We start from the raw sequence: 18,833 nt of genomic DNA, 5'->3' as shown, positions 1-18,833 counted from the left end.
AGTTCGCAGTAGGGCTTGCTTTGATATTTGCACGCGTTGATCCGTCGGTCTCTCCCACGGCGAGCCATCGTGATGGCCTGCCTGGAAATCTCAGTCGCCTCACTCTGGTGGCGATAGCCCCCGAAGACGTTGACCGACGGGCTTCATCTGTGGTAACTTCTTCGTGTCTTGATTCCACAGGATTGCTCCCAACGCCGCGCTTTGCCGACGCAAAATCTAAATCCAACAGATGGCCGTCCAAAAATCTAAGCCGTGACAAAATGGAGTCCCGAGGATGCTTGTACAAAGTTTACACGCCTCTTCCCCTACAACTTCAACTGAGTCCACAAATCTCCCTTTGGTTGTGGTTTTCGAACCCTTTTCTTGAGCCCGGGCTGATGCCGGATTCTCCACCGCTTGATCTTCCACAGCCGTGACCTGCCCGTCTCCACAATGTACTCTGCCACCTTGTCAATGTCAAGCAGCGGCTCCTCCGTGTCTCCCTCAGCGCCGCTGCAAAACGCCTCGTTGGCTTGCTGCACCATCTCCGCCAACGTGTATGGATTGTTGCGCCTGGAGCGCGCGTACAGCCGGAATCGCCGACGCAGCAGCGGGTCGTGGATCCCGTACAGCCTTCCATACAGCCGCAGCAATTGCAGGTGCAGCTCCTTGCGCACGACAATCTCTGATACGTAGACGCCGCTCTGGCGCAACAGCCGCAGCAACACGAGGCCGCGGGTCCAGTCGTGAGCTCGATTCTTGCTGCTTTTGTGGGGCACGATGAAGTCGCGGCGGATGGACCAGGCGATGAAAGCGCGCTGCGTGAGCGCGTTGAAAATTTTACGGAGAGGATGTTTGGCATGTGACGGTAGCACGTCAGTCGGCTGCAGCGGAAGCGCATCTTCTTTTGCGACGATTGCGCTGGCGAAGAAGGCGTCCTTGTTGAAATAGTGGTTAAACTCGCGCAACAGGTGCTCTGGCAGGTTGTGAGTTGTCGTGTAGAAATCTGTGAGCCAAAGCGCGAGGTAGAAGACGTGGTCGAAGCGCTCAGTCATGCCGAAACGGCGGAAGAGTTCATGCCATCGAAGGGGACTGACGTTGGTACCCGTTCTGAGCGCCAAGCAGCAGACGTTGCTAAACCAGACGTCGTCACGTATGCCCGGCTCTGGAGTTGTCTGCGGAGCGCGACCGAGCTTTCGCGTTCTCAGAAGCTCTGTGAGAGTGTCAAGGGTCTTATTTGTGATATTCAAGCCCTTTGAATCTGCTTCTTCCAGAAAACGACTGAGCCCTGCAATGTGGGCGTTCCATGAGGTGTACTCGGTCTTGCTTCTAACACGCACGAGGATATTCCAGCCTTCGTTGTCGCCGTCTGGGTTGGAGATGGTAAGGATGGCTAATGTACGTTTGATCCCAGGCCAGTTGTTTGCTCGGATGTACGAGTGAAGCAATTTGTATTGCAGTGGCCTGTCGTCAAAGTTGTCCGGATGTTGATCTGTGTCGAGCAAGCTTTGGAGCAGTCCCTTTTTATTTTGTGCGGCAAGCCTCATGATCGCCCGATTGTACGTGGTGCTCTTGATGGCCATGCCCGAAGCGGCGATTTTCCTAATATTTTTGACGACAGATTCGCAATCTCCAGAGCGAAAGGCCATTTCTCGCATGCTCAATGGTCCCATCTCGTCGCAACCCATCATCAAGAGGCAGTCGACCGCAAGGTTTATATTCAATGCGGTCGTGGCAAACAACCGGGCGCAGAATTCATCGTCCACCTTTTTTGGCCTCATACCCAAGGCCTCGAGCTGTCGCACATAGACTGCGGTTGTGTCGAAGGGATCCGAGGGATTTGGGTTTTCCGCACTCTTTCTTCTGTAACGACCTCTCGTGGGCGAGGGAAGTTTTCCAACTTCTTCGATTCTCTCTGCACGGCGGGAACCCCGTGGAACATCACCACGGGACAACAAACAGACTTGTAGCTGTCGAGCCATGCTAGGCTTTCCCTGTTTATACAACGAGGGTATGATGGTGTCGTAGACGTCATGCTGGGTATTGCGACGATATATCCATCCAAAAGCTTTGCCAGACAATTGAGAGCCACGGACGTGGGATGCAATCATCTTGAGCCCACCGGGAGCAGGAGGAAAGTCGTGAATCAATCTCCTATGCCATTCGTAGATTGGACGAGGTAGCTGCTTTGCAAAAAGGTGTGCAAGGATGCTCTCGTAAAGGTTCTCGTAGACCTGGCCTGTTCTGCGCTTGACGTCAAAAGCATATGAAACCAAGCTCTCGAGGAGATCATCTTCGGCAACGAGTAGCCCCCATACTGCGTGCGCCTGAGGCCCTTTGGTTGGAAGGTCAACTTGGTCTTCTCGCAGGACTTCCCAGGCCACTTTTACGGCAAAACTTCCGTGGATTCTTTGCAAGCGTTGTGTTGCCTCAATCCAAGCTTCCATCTGCACATTGTCGGCGAATGCTGCCGTGGACTGCGCGGCATCCTCTTTTGCCGGTGCAGCGCGCAACTTTTCTCGAACGTCCTTTTTGATGTCCTCTTCCAATGCTTTTCTTTGTGCCACTGGGTTATCCCCAATGTTCTGCTTCTCGTAGGCTCCATTGTGCGATCTGTTCTGCGTCGGCGAGAAGACGGAGAGATGTCGGCGTGGAGCTGTCCGGGGAAGCTCATGAGTTGCTGCGATGACGCGGAGCAGTCGCAACGTCGATGGCCTGGCGAGTAGCCTGTCCAGTGCCGTGCGCATTGCCTGGGGCGATCAATTGTGAGGCCTCGAGCCCCGTCATCACCAAAAGTGAGGCCAGGGCATTCGCAAAGGTGTTGACAGGTGGTGAACTGCTCCAGTGCGGGACGCGTGCGGCGTTCCTCCACACAATTCACCACCGGCAATGCGAATTCGGGCCGTGTCATTGGTCTGCCCTCGCTGCTCGTTTTTCGCTGACATAATGGTCTTGGCAAATCCAGCCCTGTCCTTGTAGGTATCGTACCACCGACCTCATTGCCTCTACATCCGCGCAACCGACCCCAATCCCATCCACTCCACCCCTACGCTCTCGCAATCAACGTCAAAATGGTCGGGTACGTTTCGACCGCACCATGCCGGCAGGATCTCGCGCCCGCGCGCCAGTCCCGCGCTACCAATCCTTCATCCCAGAGCTTCGACTTGCCCTGAATATGGACCCAAACCGCTGACGTCTCCCAGCTGGGTCTATCGCCAGAACAACGTTCCCCATTACCAGCGCCTCTTCCAGAAGCACGATGGTCTGAGGCAGTGGAACAAGGTCCGTCATTCCTACCTGCCATCCCGTGGTCCGGACGAAAACCTCAACGAGTTGTAGCGGGCTACTCGGATGGCGCATGGATTGCGCAGGACTTGGCTGACTTGATATGACAGACTCCCCGCAGCAAGTTCTTCCTCTACCCTTACTACGTTATGCTCTGGGGCAGCTTCGGCGCCGCCATGTACATGTCTTGCCGCGTCGTTCTCGTAGGTGCCATCCGACTCGTAAAGGACCACACATTGACAGGCAATGCAGGGCAAGAAGACCTGGTGGGGTTAAGCAAGTGGTTTCCAGCGGTCGAATGGCGGGTGATTCGCGATTGCGCATCGGATCTTGTACAGTCTAGACGAATCGGCCTTGGGATACCAGATTGCCGCGGGCCAACACTAGAAGGAATCTGCACTGAATCTTCATCCGGACATCAATGCTCTTCACAACCCGTCCTCCGTGTGCGATACCAATTGAGGGTCGGATGACGCTGGATTGAGGGTTGAGTCCAGGATGCGGGGAGAACAGATGTGATGGAGGCTGAACGCTCCATGTTTGGCTCGCTGTTTCGCCCCAGGCTGCTCTATGCAGTGTTCGAAGCCTTTACACGCCCGCCTCTCAAAGCCACATTGCTGTTCTTTCCCATTCGGAGAGCAAGCGAACATGAATTGGCGAAACCAGGCTGAAGATGTTTGAAACTTGGCTCGGAGAGCTTTCTGCCACGAGATGCTAACAAGAAGCCTGCTAGCCGGTACCTTGTCCTTTCAGTGGGCACTCGCAGCGGTTACTGAGACAATCAAACCATTGAAGTTCAAGGTCCTGGCTGCCCATTTGCTCCGCGCTTCGCGATGTATATTGACCCGGGTCTATTGTCGGTTACGTGATCCCTAGCCGCCCACCCTGAAATAATTCGGGATAATCAACACATTTCTCACTTCTGCCGTCAGCCACAAACTCCTCTCCTTTTCCACCCCAAAAATGTTGGCCAGCAGACTATTCCGCTGTCACTTCAGAAAGCTCTACAGCATGCACTCTGCGTGCATCTGACTTACCCAAGCGCAGTCATGGAGCTAAAACTCAAGGGAAAGATGAAACTTCAATGAATGCGAACTGGATATATTGGTTACACAAGGAGAGCAACACGTATGATGCTCGACAACGCGCGTTTGCCGGTCAACCCCGCGCGCCGTTTGCACTTTCGAGATGTCCCAAGGTGCAGCACCAAGCCCACTCCACAGTGGATGCCAAAAAAATGTCACTCGGGGTACGCCGCGGCGGCGATACAAAGTTGTCGGCGCCACCTGTGGTGCCTAGATTTCTCCCAGCTCTCCAGCTCTCCAGTGGTCGATCAACATGACGGCAAACAACATACGCTGTTTCCGCTTCTTGTTCGCCGCCGATACCCGCGGGAATCATTGGCGTTCTGCCGAAAGACACCAATGATGGCGTCCCGTCGGAGTCCCGATATTACGTTTCAGAGGACCGAATGGCTGTCTGGTAATGTACTCACTTCTGGCCCCTCTTTTGCTCCCAATCGCCGGATGACCCCGACTCCCCTATGCGTTGAACAGATATAAAGCATTTGGGTAGATAGAGTGCTCCTCGGCTTTTCCTTGTAATTGTCTTCATCGTTGACCTTCAGCACATTCGACTAGTCAAAGATCGGTTCATAGTCCATCTGGACACTCTAAAATGTCGTCATGTTCCTCCAGCGCGCGTCGCCAACCCCCTCGTCCAGCGCGCCGTGATCTGCGACCACTGCTGAGATACCAAGTGTTGTACGATTACGAGGCGGAGGAAGTTGACGAGCTCAACCTAAACAGGGGTGAGATGGTCGTGCAGTTACAAACCACAAGAATGGGTAAGCTGATGACCATTCTCCGGAAAACAACAAATCTTGTTTGGCAACGTCCGTCCAGATGATACGGATGTCTAATCTTTGAAATCTGACAGGCTGGTGGCTGGTTGAGTGCGTAGAGGACAGGGCAAGGGGCTGGGTCCCGTCCAACTTTCTGGAAGCAATTACGCCGAGAAGGCCTTTGCCGCGAAGATCATGCCCTCGCCCAGTTTAGACGCTGGGAAGTAGGCGCGAGAAGGGCCATTAAAGAGGGCGGAGACGCAAGTAACCTGCCATCAACCGCTATCCAACACGGGGCTGACTAAGATGACTAGTTCCTGGCCGCGAGCAACCGATGAGGCATTGCGGATCGAGAAAAGTGACGACTGGTCCGGTGGGAAGGACTGGATGAGCGTGTCGAAAGATGAAGCTTCGCAGTCGACGATTTTCAATGTGATTCTAATGGAGTTCGGGCGTAGGAAGTCAAGTTTGTCCGCCGTGGTCCAACAGAGGTCTCTGTATCGAGACTGTGAGACATCCCAGCCACGGTCAGGAAGTGTTGGTACCCGTGGTTCGGGATCCGGCAGCACCACTAGCACCGTTTGACCCTTGGAAATGAAACCATCGTGTCGTAATATATTGTGTGCCCCAATCCTCACCATTCTCACGGAATCCACGAGACTTTTTTCCCTTCGCTCTCTTTGTTCTCACACTCAGCACACCAGACCCTCCTTGCTCTCCGCGTTGTCCTCAGTATGTATCCTCCAAACCACAAAGCTGGCCAATCAAAGCAGGAGTCTTTCAGGGTATTCGGAGGCTTCGGAGACCCAAGTCCTTTCCGGATGAAGTCTACCCAACTCCCAACGCCGCCCTCTCGGCTCCACTTTACGTTCACCCCCGAACCTCAGCAAAAGCCGACACGAAGCGGCAACGAGCAAGACAGAAAAACGAGTGTATCCATCGCTGCGACTGAAATACAAGATCCAAGCGATCTGAAAAAAGGGTACGGCTTCGAGTACCCGGAGGAGACTGCGGAAGAATGTGTCGATATCTTCTCGAGTGGATCAGCATCCACGCCTCGCGGATTCGCCTGGGTTGGGGTGCGCAAGCCGGAAGGACACTTCGAGAAGGTGTTTCAGGAGAATCGGCCGGATCCAGCGGCTGAGTCCCAACCCACAACTCCAACACACGGAATCGAACACAACCACTCCCGCCGCCCGATAGCGATTCCACGAAGACTTCGCAAGCCGAAAACCGAGAGAGCGATAGCTTGTCTATCAGGAAACAAGAACACATCGAAATCATGTCAAACTGGTCCATTCTCAGCGGCACGGGAGGGTTTCTCGAAACCTCCTGCCCCTTCTGTGGAAGATGTGGCGGATGAAGAAGAAGCACGAAGCGACGTCGAGCAAAAGCCTGTCAATAGTCATCATGGCCAGAGTGACAGCCAAACCACCGAAAGCGTCCTCCCATCGCCACCGCCAACGCCTCCTCCTCAAGCAGGGCCCTCGGCATCCACCAAGCCTACACAACCAAGCGCCACAGCGACGACCGACGACCGGCTCCACGTTGACAACATGTCCTCATCCAACGACTCAGACACAGATTCAGGCGACGAGTCTGACCTCGAAGTGTCCCGACTTCACAGCTGGAACTGGCCCGTCGTTTCCAAGAGCGGCAACTTCGAAGTCAGAAGCCCAACTCCATCGCCAGCGGCAAAGAAAAGGCAAAGCAGTGCCCGCAGCTCGCGTATGCGGACAGAATCACCCGTGGCGCCCCCGCCGTCGCCTTTTGCTTCCCTGTCGCTGGCGCAGATGAAGGCAATGGCAACTGTTCCGCCGGTGGAGACGATAGTGGAGACCTTGACGCCATCACCGGCGCAGAGGAAGTGGAGGCCGCCGCGTTTTGCTCGTCGCCAGGATGATCCACAGACTAGGGAGCTGGCGCTTGCTCTGGGTCGGTTGGGGTTCGCAGAAAGTAAGGGCAAGGGAAAAGGGGCGGAGCGATGAAAAGACTAAGAGTGACAAACAACGAACAATTTTCCGAACCCAGGTACATCAAAGAGGGATGCGTGTTGACATCGAAGGCAATGACGGCTCTGTTTTCTGTCAATTAGACTGTCCAGATTGTAAGACCCCCTGTTTTTTCTTCTCGTGCTCGCCCGAGTTTGTTCAGTGCTACCGTGAAAAGCATCATGACGCCTTCTTGAGATTTCTTACTCCAAGAAGTTTTTATCCGCCAGCATACTTTGACAGGTGACGGAAGCCGCTGGCTGACGATGTGATAAATCAAGGATGTTCAGGGAGCATTCATCCTCTGCATACCAAAATTTGGGGAGCATTCATCCCTCTGTGTGCTAAAGCTTAGGGAGCATCCATTCCTCTATATGTCAAAGCTCATGGACCATTCCTCCCTCTGCGTACTGAAGTTTAGGGAGCACCCGGACTCGTGTCTCTGCGCGCAAGGCTTTTGCACAGCGCACCTGTGCATTTGATCTCGACCAAGACAGGAAGCACGCGAGGCAGCCTAGAGCTGCGCACGTCATATGACTCCCAACAGATCAACCGCTTGAGGAGGTATAAATCGCGCCATCTCCTCTGCACATCTTCCAAAGAAACACCTTGCTAGTACTCCAAAAACGCAAAATACCAATGGTGCGACTTGCCCAATTTCGCGAGGTCATCAAGACTGCTTTGATTTGTCTTTTGGTTTCCTTAGGCAAAGAGTTACCTTTCTCTCACTCCTCCTATGGCTATGCCCAACAGCATTATGGGTTAATAGTGGTGCTTAGCATAGTGTGCAAGTGACTGCTTCTGCGCTCTGCAAGCCTATTCTTACCAGCGAGAAATGAATAGCATACGCAAAGACGGAGCGCAAAGTACATTATGCGTCCATTTGCTCCACCACAGTGTGCGTTTGCCAGATTCCCCTTCCCAAATGAAGGATTGCGCCGCTTGATGTGGAGGAGTAAGGAGGGAAATGCGCTGCTTTATATACCACGGAGTCCGAAACCGTAGGCAGCAGCCATGCGCACGCATCTGCACACAATGATACCCGCTGACCCTCCACATGCCCGTCAATGCTTTTTCTCTCCGGTTGCGGCGGTGTCATTTGACATGTGCACCACCTCCAATGTCACCGGCATCGGACTCCTGCGCTTCTGCCTGTGCCATTTGCCTATAAAAGCGGCCTGCGCCGCGTCTTGGGAATCCGCCTCAACAGGAGGCTGAGCGCACACAGTTTTCCTCGACGCACAAAGAACAATAAACTGTGTTTGTCTTGCGCTGTCCTTCTGGATCCATATATTTGCACTTTGCGGGTGCGCTGTGTTTCTGGTTGAGGGAAAAATAGAGCGAGTGCTTCGCTCAGGACGTGAGAACGATGTCCTCCACTATAAGAGCGCAATGACAACCAGCGCCATCACAGATCAAAGAAGCTGCCAGGCAAATCCGCCAAACGGCACGAACCGCCACTGATCGCCTCCCCTGCGCCACCAAACAAGACCCCATCACTTATGCCTTATCAAGATTCCAGCGCCTCCACACCACCAACCCGACCCAATCCGCGCGGCGAGATTAACATCAAAGTATGCGCGGCGTGGGGCGTTGAGTTTACGCAGCTTTCCTTCCCGGGAGAGACGACAACTCTATCATCTGACAAGCCTAACTGCGCCACGGGATGAGCTTAGCATGCACATACGCAACGCAGGTCATTTGCGTGGTCCTTGCGCGCCGCGTGTGACAGACTTCTGATTTTGTGAGATTTGAACGCGACCTTTGGGGATGCTGAAGAGGCTAGGTTTGTCGGAATGGCGCGAAGACGCGTCGATGAGTGTAGGGTCGGTGGTAAAGTCGAACGACGATGAAGGGCTGCCGAAGCCCCTGTCGCCGCGGCCGTCGAGCGCAGCAGCGGTCAAATGTTCCATATCTTGATAGTTTGCATATTTGGTGAAGTGTGCATACATCATATCCATAATCGCCGCCGTAGTTCGATCAACAAGCCACCCGTCAAACAAATACAACGAAGTGAAGGACCAAGAAAGGAAGGACAAAGAAGCCAAATCGTACCTCGTATCTTTCGTACCTCGACCATTTCCTTTTTCGCCAAACATCGCGCCAAAGAGATAGACGTGAACTCAGCGGTTGATACCGATCAGGCCATTGCCTCTGCACAGGGTGAAAAGCACCGTCACCTCCTCGCCACCCTTGCAGTCGCCCATCTTCCCCGTGCTCTCTGGCGTCGGCCACTCGCAGTCCTCGTGGTGAGGAGCGCACTCCAAGACAGGACAGCCCCGTGGCCCCTCGAGCTCCAGGCGCCTCCACCTTTCGCGCCACGGCTTGCCGTTGACCGTACTCATATCGTACCAAAGATGACCTCCCTCGCCATCGCCAGAGTTCATGCCCATTGGACCGTCAGTCTCACTGACCTCGATCTGGTAAATGTCCGAATCGAATGAGCCTTCTTCGTCGTGTTGGAGCTTGATGCAAAGGCCGCCGTCGGGGCTGTTTTTCTTTGGTGAGATGGGCGCGTCGTAGGTACCGCCATTGGCTTTGATTTTGTGTTTGCCACCACTGTCGTACCCGCCACCCATGGTTGTTTTGGCGTAAATGTCGAACTTGCACATATTGATGATCTTGGTCCGCGTCGCGGCAGTGGGAGCGGGGCCGCTTGCCAGGAGGACGAGGAAGAGCGAGGCGAGAGATGTGCCGAACTTCATCTTGAAAAGAACCGGCTGAGGGTATTTGGTTTGTCGTTGGTGTTCAGAGCGTCAAGCTGGTTTTCGTCGCGAGGCCGCGATAGTAGTTCCTGTGTCCAAGGACGAAGAGAATGATTTTGTTCCTTTTGAATGCACCAGGCGCGAAGGCTTGCTTCAGCTAATTTGATCAACGAGAGACTGTCGAGAGAATGATCTCCATGTAATGAGTGAACGGATTGAAATCCAACGTCGAAGGATAGGGGCACAACGCAGAGACCAGATGCGACGCGCAAAGAAGTAGAGCAGTAAGAAAGGGCAGGGAGCCTTGACGATGGAGTGCGCCATTTGCACACTACCTTCTTATACTCCCATGCCTAGAGCGCTCCGGAATTACGACGCCACGCGCCTAGAATGGCGGGGTGATGGTCGTGGCAACCTCACGCCCGGTCGAGAAAGTGCGCTGGAAATTGCGGATGGAGTGCCGAAGTCGAGGGACCCATAACGAGCGTTCAGGAACACAGAGTCTCTCGTTGGCTGGCTGCAAGTCACTGACGCAGCGGCTTCGAGCCTAATACTGCATGCTGAGATAAGAGTGTTTCGCCTCTGCGATTCATTGCTGGGAGGGTCCCTGATGGTCCGTCGGATGATGGGATCGAGTGCCGCGCAGCTTGGCAGGGACCAGGATATCAGGGAACAAAGGCCGAATTCGCAGGATTTGCAATGTTGGTGAGACAAATTGTAGTCGTCTTTGCTGGGTCTTGCTGCCGATGGATGGAAGAGACGGTGAGTTGTTGCTTGAGCTGGGGATACAATTATCCCATTCGCCAGCACATAATAATGTTGCTGGTAACGACAGCGATGTTCAACGTCGAATGTATCTGATTCAGGTACTGCGAGTTGCATGCAGAGAGAAAGATTCGATTGGTTGTGTTTCTCAAAACTCATGGGCTAAACGGCATTTGTCAGTTTAAGCTAACAGCCAATCCGAGACTGCAAACCGTTCGCCGAACGCCTGTGGCTTCTTAATCTGACGTCAAGCGCAAAGATCAATCCATGTCTTCACCGATCCTGAAGTATTTGAGCTTTCTGGATTGGATTAATTGGTCGCGGTAAAGTGTTGTCACAAATCCTCGTCTTTGTGACGGTAAGTTGTGGGCGGAATTGGGAAGATCGAGGGCTGTCATTTTCTGCTACGACTAGTACCACTGTCAAACTGAGTGCTTCGGCCCAAAAAACGACTCTTGGAGCTCGATGTGGGAGAGCAGTCGAGTCTTTAAACAGAGGTCGAAATTGTGCTGCTGCGGTCGAGCAACCTCTGGCCGTCCAGAGCGAAGATTCAGCGGACATGGCAATGAGACATTGTCTAACCTGATGCAGCTGTTGGGCTTTGCGGAGAAGTCTGGAAGTCTGGAATTATTGAACAGTGCTTGTCTTCATCTTCATCCGGTGTAAATCGTCCCGAAGACGATTCCATCTGCGGCGGAGGTTGGCAAGACGGCGCACACTTTCGCAGCATTTGTCAAATTGGCGAGGAAGCGAATGGTGGATTGATGACCGTTTCTTTCCGTGGTCATCGTCCCGGAGTACAGCGCCTGATACAAGGACCGATGACAGAGACGACTGGATGTTTTCAAACAGTGGGGAAGGTTCCTTCAAAGTTAGCCGTCACGTCTCTGAATGTCTCTCGGCTTCTAGCTTGGGATAAGGTTGATCGGCAGCTGGGGTCTTTTGGGTTTCAAGCATTCGGTCGACTGAGAGGCCGAAGAACCTTTACAAAAGACTTGTCGCCATTCGACGCTGGATTTTGTACCGAATACGTCAGAAGAATTGGAGCCCAAAGGTCATCCAATCGCAGAGTTGGCGGGGATACTTCCGGAGTGGTACGACAAGTAGCTTTATTGAGGGCCGAAAAGGCGTAGTCAGGCTTCCGATTGAAAATGTAAAGCCATTCCGATTTGACGGCCAGGTCTGCCGTGAGAGACTTGAAGAGGAGGATGACGGATGTTTTCGATCCGATCATGGGGAAGCCGCCGATTGACGGACGACGGAGAATTTTGCGGGAGCGACTGGGGCGGGCGACGTAGCGGATAACAGCCAGCTCCGATCCGAGAATTGAATGATGTTGAAATGAGAAGTCGTTGCAACAAGTGGGTGGAGAGGGTGGTGGAGAGTGAGTCCAGGTGCCGGTGGGTGGATGGATGGATGGGAGAGGGCGGGCCGGTATTTTTCCGCTGCTTCTGGAAGTGGCAGGCGCAGGCAGTCGAGGCAGCTGGAGTCCTGCCGCAAATAAAGAAAGCCGTACCACCTCGCGCCCACCACCCCTCCTCCTCGACCACTCTTCCAAGATCAAGCCCACGACGGGCTTGCCGTTATGCTCTCATGAATTGACGACCATTTACGATCTCTCGGGCCATTTCTTCTCAGCTAGCTTTCCTTAATCGGCTGGATTTCAACCACCTTCATTCCCCCGCCGGCATCCAAGAATACCCCCATTGTGAAGTCGGGTCTCTCCAGACGTCATTGGCAACAAACTTTTGCGTGTCATTTTGCAGCTGGCGTGTGCTCCAATCAACCACCCGGGTTGAAAGTGACAATGACGACTGGTACGTGTGCAAGCACCAATCTTGCCTCTACCCTAGCTCACATGTTCAGCAGAAACCGTCAAAGTAGTACCTTTGACCTGCCACGGTCACTCTCGTCCCATCACCCACATAAGCTTCTCCTCGGTCGACCATGACGACCAATACTACCTCATATCGGCATGCAAAGGTGCGGTCGTCTTGGACATGTCAAGTTTTGAGCTGATGAAAGAAAGATAACAATCCCATGCTGCGGAATGGTGTGACCGGCGACTGGATAGGAACCTTTCTCGGCCACAAGGGCGCCGTCTGGTCAGCTCGCCTCTCCGCCGATGCCACCCTCGCCGCCACAGGCTCCGCCGACTTTTCCGCCAAGGTGTGGGACACGCAAACCGGAGAAGCGCTCCACACGCTCGACCACCCCCACATTGTTCGAGCCGTCGCATTCCCGAACCAGCCTCACCCGCAGATTCTCGCAACGGGCAGCCAGGACAAGAAACTCCGTATCTTTGACCTGTCCCGCGGCAGCGCCAGCTCCTCGCCGACTGGCGTGAATGGAAGCTCGCCAACTCCGAGCTACGAGATTGGCGCTGGCGCCCACCAAGGATCCATCAAGTCGATTGTGTGGGGAAATGACCCCAACATTTTGATCACGGCGTCGGAAGACAAGAGAATCAGGTGGTGGGATTTGAGGACGCAAAGCACCATTGGCGAATACACAGTGGAGGGCACGTTGGGCAGCTGTGAGTTGGACAACATCAGCGCCGATGGCGGCTCTGGAGGTGGAATTCTGAGCGTAGCCGCCGGTAAAACGGCGTACTTCTTCGAAGCAAGGCAGCCGGCCCGGTTGATCAAGAGCATCAAGACGGACTACGACTTGGCCAGCGTCGCTCTTCACAGCGGACAGGGCAAATTTGTCGCTGGTAGCAGCGGCGACACTTGGGTTCGTGTGTTTGACTTTGAAACCGAACAATGCCTCGGTAAGACTTGACCTTTTGGCACGCTGGAACTGTACTAACGCAACGACAGAGGTTGGCAAGGGTCACCATGGTCCCGTCTGGACGACCATGTTTTCTCCCGACGGCAAGCTGTATGCCACGGGCAGCGAGGATGGCACCATCAAGCTGTGGAAGTTTACCACAGGCCCGTATGGTTTGTGGCGGTAGGACGGACAACAAGCATAAATAATAAGCATAATGATACCCTTTCAGAATCTTCAATTGGCTGAAAGTCAGCATACTGTAGTTTGCCTTTGCTTGTGAGAGGCTGTTCAGAAGTCCGTCCACACCTTTGACTTGAAGTCGTCCTAGTCTTCGCAGGAAAAGTACTCGCTCTCGTCCACGGCCGCGTCTCCCTTCACCAAGCCGCCTTCTTCATCCACAGCCTTGTCCTCGGCTGCCGCGTCTCCCTCTTGACCTTCGTCTTGCTCTTCAAACTGCCTCTGATGGTCTGCCAACATGCTGATCCAGCCCACCACAACAGCAACCCAGCCCCTCTTCATCTCGTCCTCGCGCCACGGACAACAGAGCACCAAGACCCGTCCCAACGTCGACTCAGCAAGCGCCTTCGCGCCGGCAGTTGCGCTCGAATGCTCCTGGCACGCGGCCGCACGTGCCCTGCGCACCATGACACCAAGCATAGCGCCGCTCCAGTCCGCAGCGTCAAAGATGGCAGACAGGTAGCGCGCGATGCGCGAGAAGACGCGGAACACGCCGACGAGGGCAGCACGCAGCATGTCGGCAGCGCTCCAGGTAGCGAGGGGCAGGGCAGACAGGCCGGAGGGCAGGTTGCGCGCATAGACGGCGCGCAGGCGGGCAGCGTGGGTGGTGATGGCGTGCCAGTGCAGAGCAGTGCTGGCGGCGTCGGGGAGGGCGAGGGCGCTGGGGGAGGAGGGCGCGCCAAAGAAGCTGGATGAGGGAGCATTCGAGGCCGTGGCCCACTCACTGCCGGCCTGGGAGCAGTCGTCCGCTGCGCCATCCTCGTCGTCAATGGTGCTGGCTTGGGAGCTTTCGTGCGCTCCGTCTAGTTCACCTGCGTGGCCAGGCTGGGAGCAGTCGTGCGTGTCGTCATCCATGTCGCCGGCTTGGGAGCAGTCGTGCGCGTCGGCGGGCATCCAGAGGCCCACGTCCATGAACCAGCTGTCGCTCTTGATCTTGAGGACGGCGTCTTGCTCGTCATGGAAGAGGAAGCGGTCGGGGGAGGCAGGAACGTCTTCATTAGGAGGGATGTATTTGAGCTCTGCCAGCGTGGGAAAGTAGAGGCAGAGGTTGATCTGTAGAGGGATGGTTAGTCTAGGAAGTCTGAAGTGAGCAGAGGTGCTTACCAGCTCGGAAAACAGCAGGTAGTCCCAAGCTCCAGGGCGCTGTGTTGGGTCAAGCTGCTCAGCTGCGTCTGACGAGTCCGACATGTTGGCTGGGTAGTACTGCTTGGATGTAGATGATTGAGTGAAGAGAAGGGTGGAGCTGAGTTGGGTTGAGGAGTTTGCTCAGGGCAGTAGAGAATGCGCAAAATCACGGCATAGCATGGAGCTAGCTGTAAGGTGGAGGGAAAGCAAAGCAGTGCTGTGAATTCAAAACACACGAGAGTATGGAAGACGCGATCAAACCACGTGACCGCGTGATGCGCCTGGACAGGTACTGGAATGAGAGGAAAGAAATCGGCTGGTTTGCAACTGACAGTCAAATCCAGCGCCAGATTACAGACTTTTGTGCTGCTGACCCACATCCCTACTAACGTCCAACCTTCAGATAGATGAGACTGCAAGCAGACTCGCCCTTTCTGCAGCGCATCACTCAACCTCCATCTCTATGTCGTCGTTGATGGCAGGATTGGCCGGCGCACTTTGAACCTCTCCGCTGCCGTTGACGGGGGCATCAGCGGCTCCGTCATGACCAACACCCCAATAATCTTCCATCTCCGCATCGAGCTCGTCCTGGGTCTTTCTCGGCCTGCCCTGGACCGCGGGCCTGCCATCATCGTCGCCTCTCGACCTGCCACCGCGTCCGCCGCCCCTCCTCTCTCCGGGTCTACGGCCTGGTTCACGTCCGCCACCGCGACGGCGAGGGGGAGGAGGAGAGCGTCTTCTTCCAGAACTCTCACCTGGAACATAGCGATCAATACCAGCAGGCGGGGGTTTCGTCACGTCGCTCCGGTGACCCCTTTCAGGACTGAGGCTCCGGTCGCGAGATTCAATGCGGTCAAAGAGGCTGCGGCTCGGACGTTGCGCAGTGTCGAAGGGATTACGGCGCGGCGCAGGGCCAGGTGGAACAATACTGAGCCGGATGGGTTGGCCATGTGCGTTTGCGCCATCATACTCGCGGCAGGCCACTCGGGCGTCCGCCAGGGTGCGGTAGGTGACGTAAGCAACGCCTTCGCTGCGGTCGTGGCGGTCATACATCAGACGGGCATTTTCTACGGGGCCGATGCGCTCAAAGAGCTCCTGCAAGGCGTTAGGAAAGATACCAAAACGAGGTGGACACGGACATACGCAAATGTCGTCCTCGGTCAATTCGTAGTGCAAGTTTTCCACCCTTATCTTGTAGCCGGATTCTCTGTCGTTTGTTAACAAAAAGCCGGTAGTCAAGGGCTGTATGGTTTACCTTTCGACATCAGGACTACGACGGGAAAGTCGTTCGGAGCGCTGGCCGCGACCGTGGGACGCTTGGCGGGCTTGAGGGTGTCAGTATGCTGTCGTGGAAGGATGCCAGGCAAACATACGTTCGTCGTCTTCGAAGCGGTCGTGGACCCAATCACTGCCATCTGTCAGCGCCCATTCCTGCCAGCAACTATCATTTCAGCCTACCGTTCGAGATTCCTGGAGTCGTCTCTCTGGCTCGTCTGTCATTGCAGAGAGGCGTCTAGATTAGCAGAGGTCTCACAGGTACCATGGCTGCCTGAACACAGTATCATCGGCGAACAGCGGATCCACGCTCAATTGCGAAGAATCGAGTTCTGAGGTATGTTCCGGATCGTTGCGGTTGCGGCGCGCCATGGGTTTAGGAGGGAGGAGGTAAAACCTGGCCAAGTCAGCGGCGGAGCTTGTCGACAAGGGGCCGAGTCGAGTACCTTTCTAACGCCGTCTCGAGGGTAGTCGTCAGCAGGACGGCCTCTACCACGTCCGCGTCTGGGCCCGGGTCTCTGTTGTCCAGCAGTCAGCCAAGACGGTTCATTCTGCCAGAAAAGGACATTCGAGCGCTCACCTGCCGATCGGAGATGACGTCGTCCAATGCGCGATCCATTATGCGGCGGCAGGGTCGAGGAGGCTTGGAAGAGGGAGAGGCAAGACAATGTCGGTCCTGAGAGCTGTTGTGGATGTCGAATGGAGACGGGAGACGGGTTGGACCAGAGTAGCGCCAGGCCATGACCTCCGCGGTTGTTTGGCCTCTCTCACCGCCCCCGAGCCCGAGCTCCTGTTCTGTCAAATGTGGTTGCCGCTCTGACATGACGACATCCTCCGCATTCCATCGACCTACACAAGAGCTTCATCTTTTTCTGTCTCTGCTTTGCTTGGATATCCTTCGGAGTAGCGAGTGAGGCTCTTTGCGGAGCGGATCGAGTGCCAGCTTCCCTGTTTTCGTCTTCCCCAAGCTTTGTTCCTGCTAACTTGAGTTTCTCTGTTGGCTTCAACAGGTCAGCAGCAAATACATCTTCGTCTCCGTCATGAACTCCGACCTTGTGTGAAGACCGCCGCCGTATCTATTGAGGCTCTTCGTCGACTTGGACAATTTTCCAATTCTTCTCCTACACGAGAACACTCCCTCGAAAACTTTCCACGCATCGGGCCATCTCGTTCTCTTTCCAAGGGCAAAATAGCACCGGGCAGCTTCGATGTCCTCATGCGGCAGCAGTGGTATATCGGCATCCTTTGATTCGAAGACTCGTTGTGCTCGCAACAGGGACTTGTCGTTTGTCCGTTATAGAAGTGTCTGAACACTTCTCGTCTATGATTCTCAAAGCAGCGCATCCTAAGCGCAACTTCGATACATCCCGATTCCAGTCAAGTGTCGAGCTTTGCCTCTGCCTGACCCTCCGAGGAGGTATCAGGGCTCTCCGTCTGTAGGGAGTCCCACGGTTTCCAGCGCATTTCTTCCCTCTCAACTGTTGTCCGTTTGATCCTGCACCCACTGCGGGCAAGGTAGGTTTGATATGTAGGTTCTATTGTTTCCAGAACCTTTACATTCCAGACTTGATCGAAAAATACTTCAGCGGAAAAAACATCTGGAGCCACCAAGTCTGACACTACTGTGGGAGTCGAAAAAAAATTAAAAAATTTGGTGGCTCGTGGAGCTGCGGCTGCACCCAAGAGGCATTCTTTCAATGCCACAGTTGCTTGCGAGCTTTCATCCGCTCATGGCCGCACCGAAGGATTGCCAATTCTTTCGACACCCACTGTGACACCAAAGACACTTGTCTGAAGACCCCAACACAAGGGAATCCACATGCAGGATCTGAGCACGCCAAACCATCCATTCCAAGCAACTCGATACCAAGCCTTCACACTCTACGCGCGAGATCCTCCAGCAGCTCCTTGCTCCACCTCACCGCCCAAATCGATGCGCCAAACCGCACTCAGACAACCCACAACGGACCTGTCTCGAATAAAACAAAGCCACCACAATCTGTCTCCGCCCTCTGCCCAGCCGCAACGCAGCGCGCACCTCTGGCAACGTCGTCGCATACTTCCACGCCCAATCCAACGCCGTTTCCAGCAGCTCTTGTCCCACTTCTCTATCCAACCCCCGGCGCCACCGCTCCGCCGCAACCGCTTCCACCATGGCCGTCGCCGCGTCGAGCCTGTCGACCGCCGCGCACGCGTCGACGAGCGGCACTGCGCCTTTTCTGAGCATCTGCCGTGCGCGGCGCAGGTTGGCAGCGCTGTCCGGGTCGGCGCGGAGCATGCCTCGTGCTTTTTCCAGCACAGCTTGCCCGTCTTCGATGTCGGGGCTGGATGGTGTGGCTTGGCTGGTCCTGCTGGGGCAGAATCTGGCGAACGCTTCTGCCCGCAGGTCCTTAGGTATGGACTTATCAAGCCGCGCGTCCGGGTGGGTGTTGTGGTAGCGGACGGCTATGCTGCGCAGGCGGTCGCCGTTCCTGCGATGCTGCTGGAGCAGGCGGTAGATGATGGAGTGCAGCTCCTGGCTGCTTGCGTCGGCGAAAAGGTCTGGTGAGGACATGGCGCTCTTGTTTTCTTTCTCTGGTAATCGCTGGTAGGTTGAAGATTGGAGCGCCTGTTTGTTGACCGCGTGGTCTATATAGCGTTTCCAAATCGGTCCTTTGCTCCACAGTCTGGGACGATGCTGCGATTCAGGCTGGAACATGGGGAATGTCTGTGTTTCAAGGTGCTGCTGGGGCTGGTTGTCTGATGTCTCGTCATTGCTGCTGTTCGCACCGCTCCTTGTGCTTGTCTGCTTCTGGAAGCTTTGTTGCGCTCCGCGGCATGCGGTTTGTGACTAGGACATTGTTTGCCTCCGTG

At 55.0% G+C, this 18,833-nt stretch overlaps 8 protein-coding genes across 8 annotated transcripts; 3 read left to right on the top strand and 5 right to left on the bottom strand.

Moving 5' to 3' along the window:
• Positions 1-186: 186 nt before the first annotated feature.
• On the bottom strand, positions 187-2,958 carry J3D65DRAFT_359011 (uncharacterized protein). The gene has a single exon (XM_066795625.1). The coding sequence runs from the start codon at positions 2,724-2,726 to the stop codon at positions 306-308; it is 2,421 nt and encodes an 806-aa protein (XP_066655092.1). The 5' UTR covers positions 2,727-2,958; the 3' UTR covers positions 187-305.
• J3D65DRAFT_667651 (uncharacterized protein) lies at positions 2,926-3,540 on the top strand (the record flags this gene model as incomplete). Its single annotated transcript, XM_066803042.1, has 4 exons — positions 2,926-2,954; positions 3,183-3,261; positions 3,375-3,467; positions 3,517-3,540. 4 exons carry the CDS (start codon positions 2,926-2,928, stop codon positions 3,538-3,540), a joined length of 225 nt encoding a protein of 74 aa, XP_066655091.1.
• Positions 3,541-5,682: 2,142 nt separating this feature from the next.
• On the top strand, positions 5,683-7,095 carry J3D65DRAFT_658423 (uncharacterized protein; the record flags this gene model as incomplete). Its single annotated transcript, XM_066802544.1, has 1 exon — positions 5,683-7,095. Exon 1 carries the CDS (start codon positions 5,842-5,844, stop codon positions 7,093-7,095), a length of 1,254 nt encoding a protein of 417 aa, XP_066655090.1. The 5' UTR covers positions 5,683-5,841.
• Positions 7,096-8,994: 1,899 nt separating this feature from the next.
• J3D65DRAFT_358924 (uncharacterized protein) lies at positions 8,995-9,987 on the bottom strand. The gene has a single exon (XM_066795623.1). It carries the CDS (start codon positions 9,801-9,803, stop codon positions 9,222-9,224), a length of 582 nt encoding a protein of 193 aa, XP_066655089.1. The 5' UTR covers positions 9,804-9,987; the 3' UTR covers positions 8,995-9,221.
• A 2,095-nt stretch (positions 9,988-12,082) lies between these two features.
• Positions 12,083-13,586, top strand: J3D65DRAFT_623836 (WD40-repeat-containing domain protein). The gene is made up of 4 exons (XM_066800190.1): positions 12,083-12,385; positions 12,438-12,551; positions 12,598-13,341; positions 13,391-13,586. The coding sequence occupies exons 1-4, from the start codon at positions 12,376-12,378 to the stop codon at positions 13,525-13,527; spliced, it is 1,005 nt and encodes a 334-aa protein (XP_066655088.1). The 5' UTR covers positions 12,083-12,375; the 3' UTR covers positions 13,528-13,586.
• On the bottom strand, positions 13,576-14,667 carry J3D65DRAFT_623834 (uncharacterized protein). The gene has a single exon (XM_066800189.1). It carries the CDS (start codon positions 14,490-14,492, stop codon positions 13,668-13,670), a length of 825 nt encoding a protein of 274 aa, XP_066655087.1. The 5' UTR covers positions 14,493-14,667; the 3' UTR covers positions 13,576-13,667.
• A 291-nt stretch (positions 14,668-14,958) lies between these two features.
• On the bottom strand, positions 14,959-16,910 carry J3D65DRAFT_358768 (uncharacterized protein). The gene is made up of 7 exons (XM_066795622.1): positions 16,561-16,910; positions 16,427-16,498; positions 16,164-16,198; positions 16,079-16,113; positions 15,961-16,030; positions 15,849-15,912; positions 14,959-15,800 (listed from the first exon to the last, which is right to left on the bottom strand). Exons 1-7 carry the CDS (start codon positions 16,801-16,803, stop codon positions 15,150-15,152), a joined length of 1,170 nt encoding a protein of 389 aa, XP_066655086.1. The 5' UTR covers positions 16,804-16,910; the 3' UTR covers positions 14,959-15,149.
• Positions 16,911-17,898: 988 nt separating this feature from the next.
• On the bottom strand, positions 17,899-18,534 carry J3D65DRAFT_602987 (uncharacterized protein; the record flags this gene model as incomplete). Its single annotated transcript, XM_066798174.1, has 1 exon — positions 17,899-18,534. The coding sequence occupies one exon, from the start codon at positions 18,532-18,534 to the stop codon at positions 17,899-17,901; it is 636 nt and encodes a 211-aa protein (XP_066655085.1).
• Positions 18,535-18,833: the final 299 nt, after the last annotated feature.

Source organism: Phyllosticta citribraziliensis, assembly GCF_038025025.1.
Source record: "Phyllosticta citribraziliensis strain CPC 17464 chromosome Unknown J3D65scaffold_6, whole genome shotgun sequence".
NCBI classification, from domain to species: domain Eukaryota; kingdom Fungi; phylum Ascomycota; class Dothideomycetes; order Botryosphaeriales; family Phyllostictaceae; genus Phyllosticta; species Phyllosticta citribraziliensis.
The sequence above is the reverse complement of the archived record's forward strand: the minus strand, read 5'-3'. Positions and strand labels throughout refer to the sequence as shown.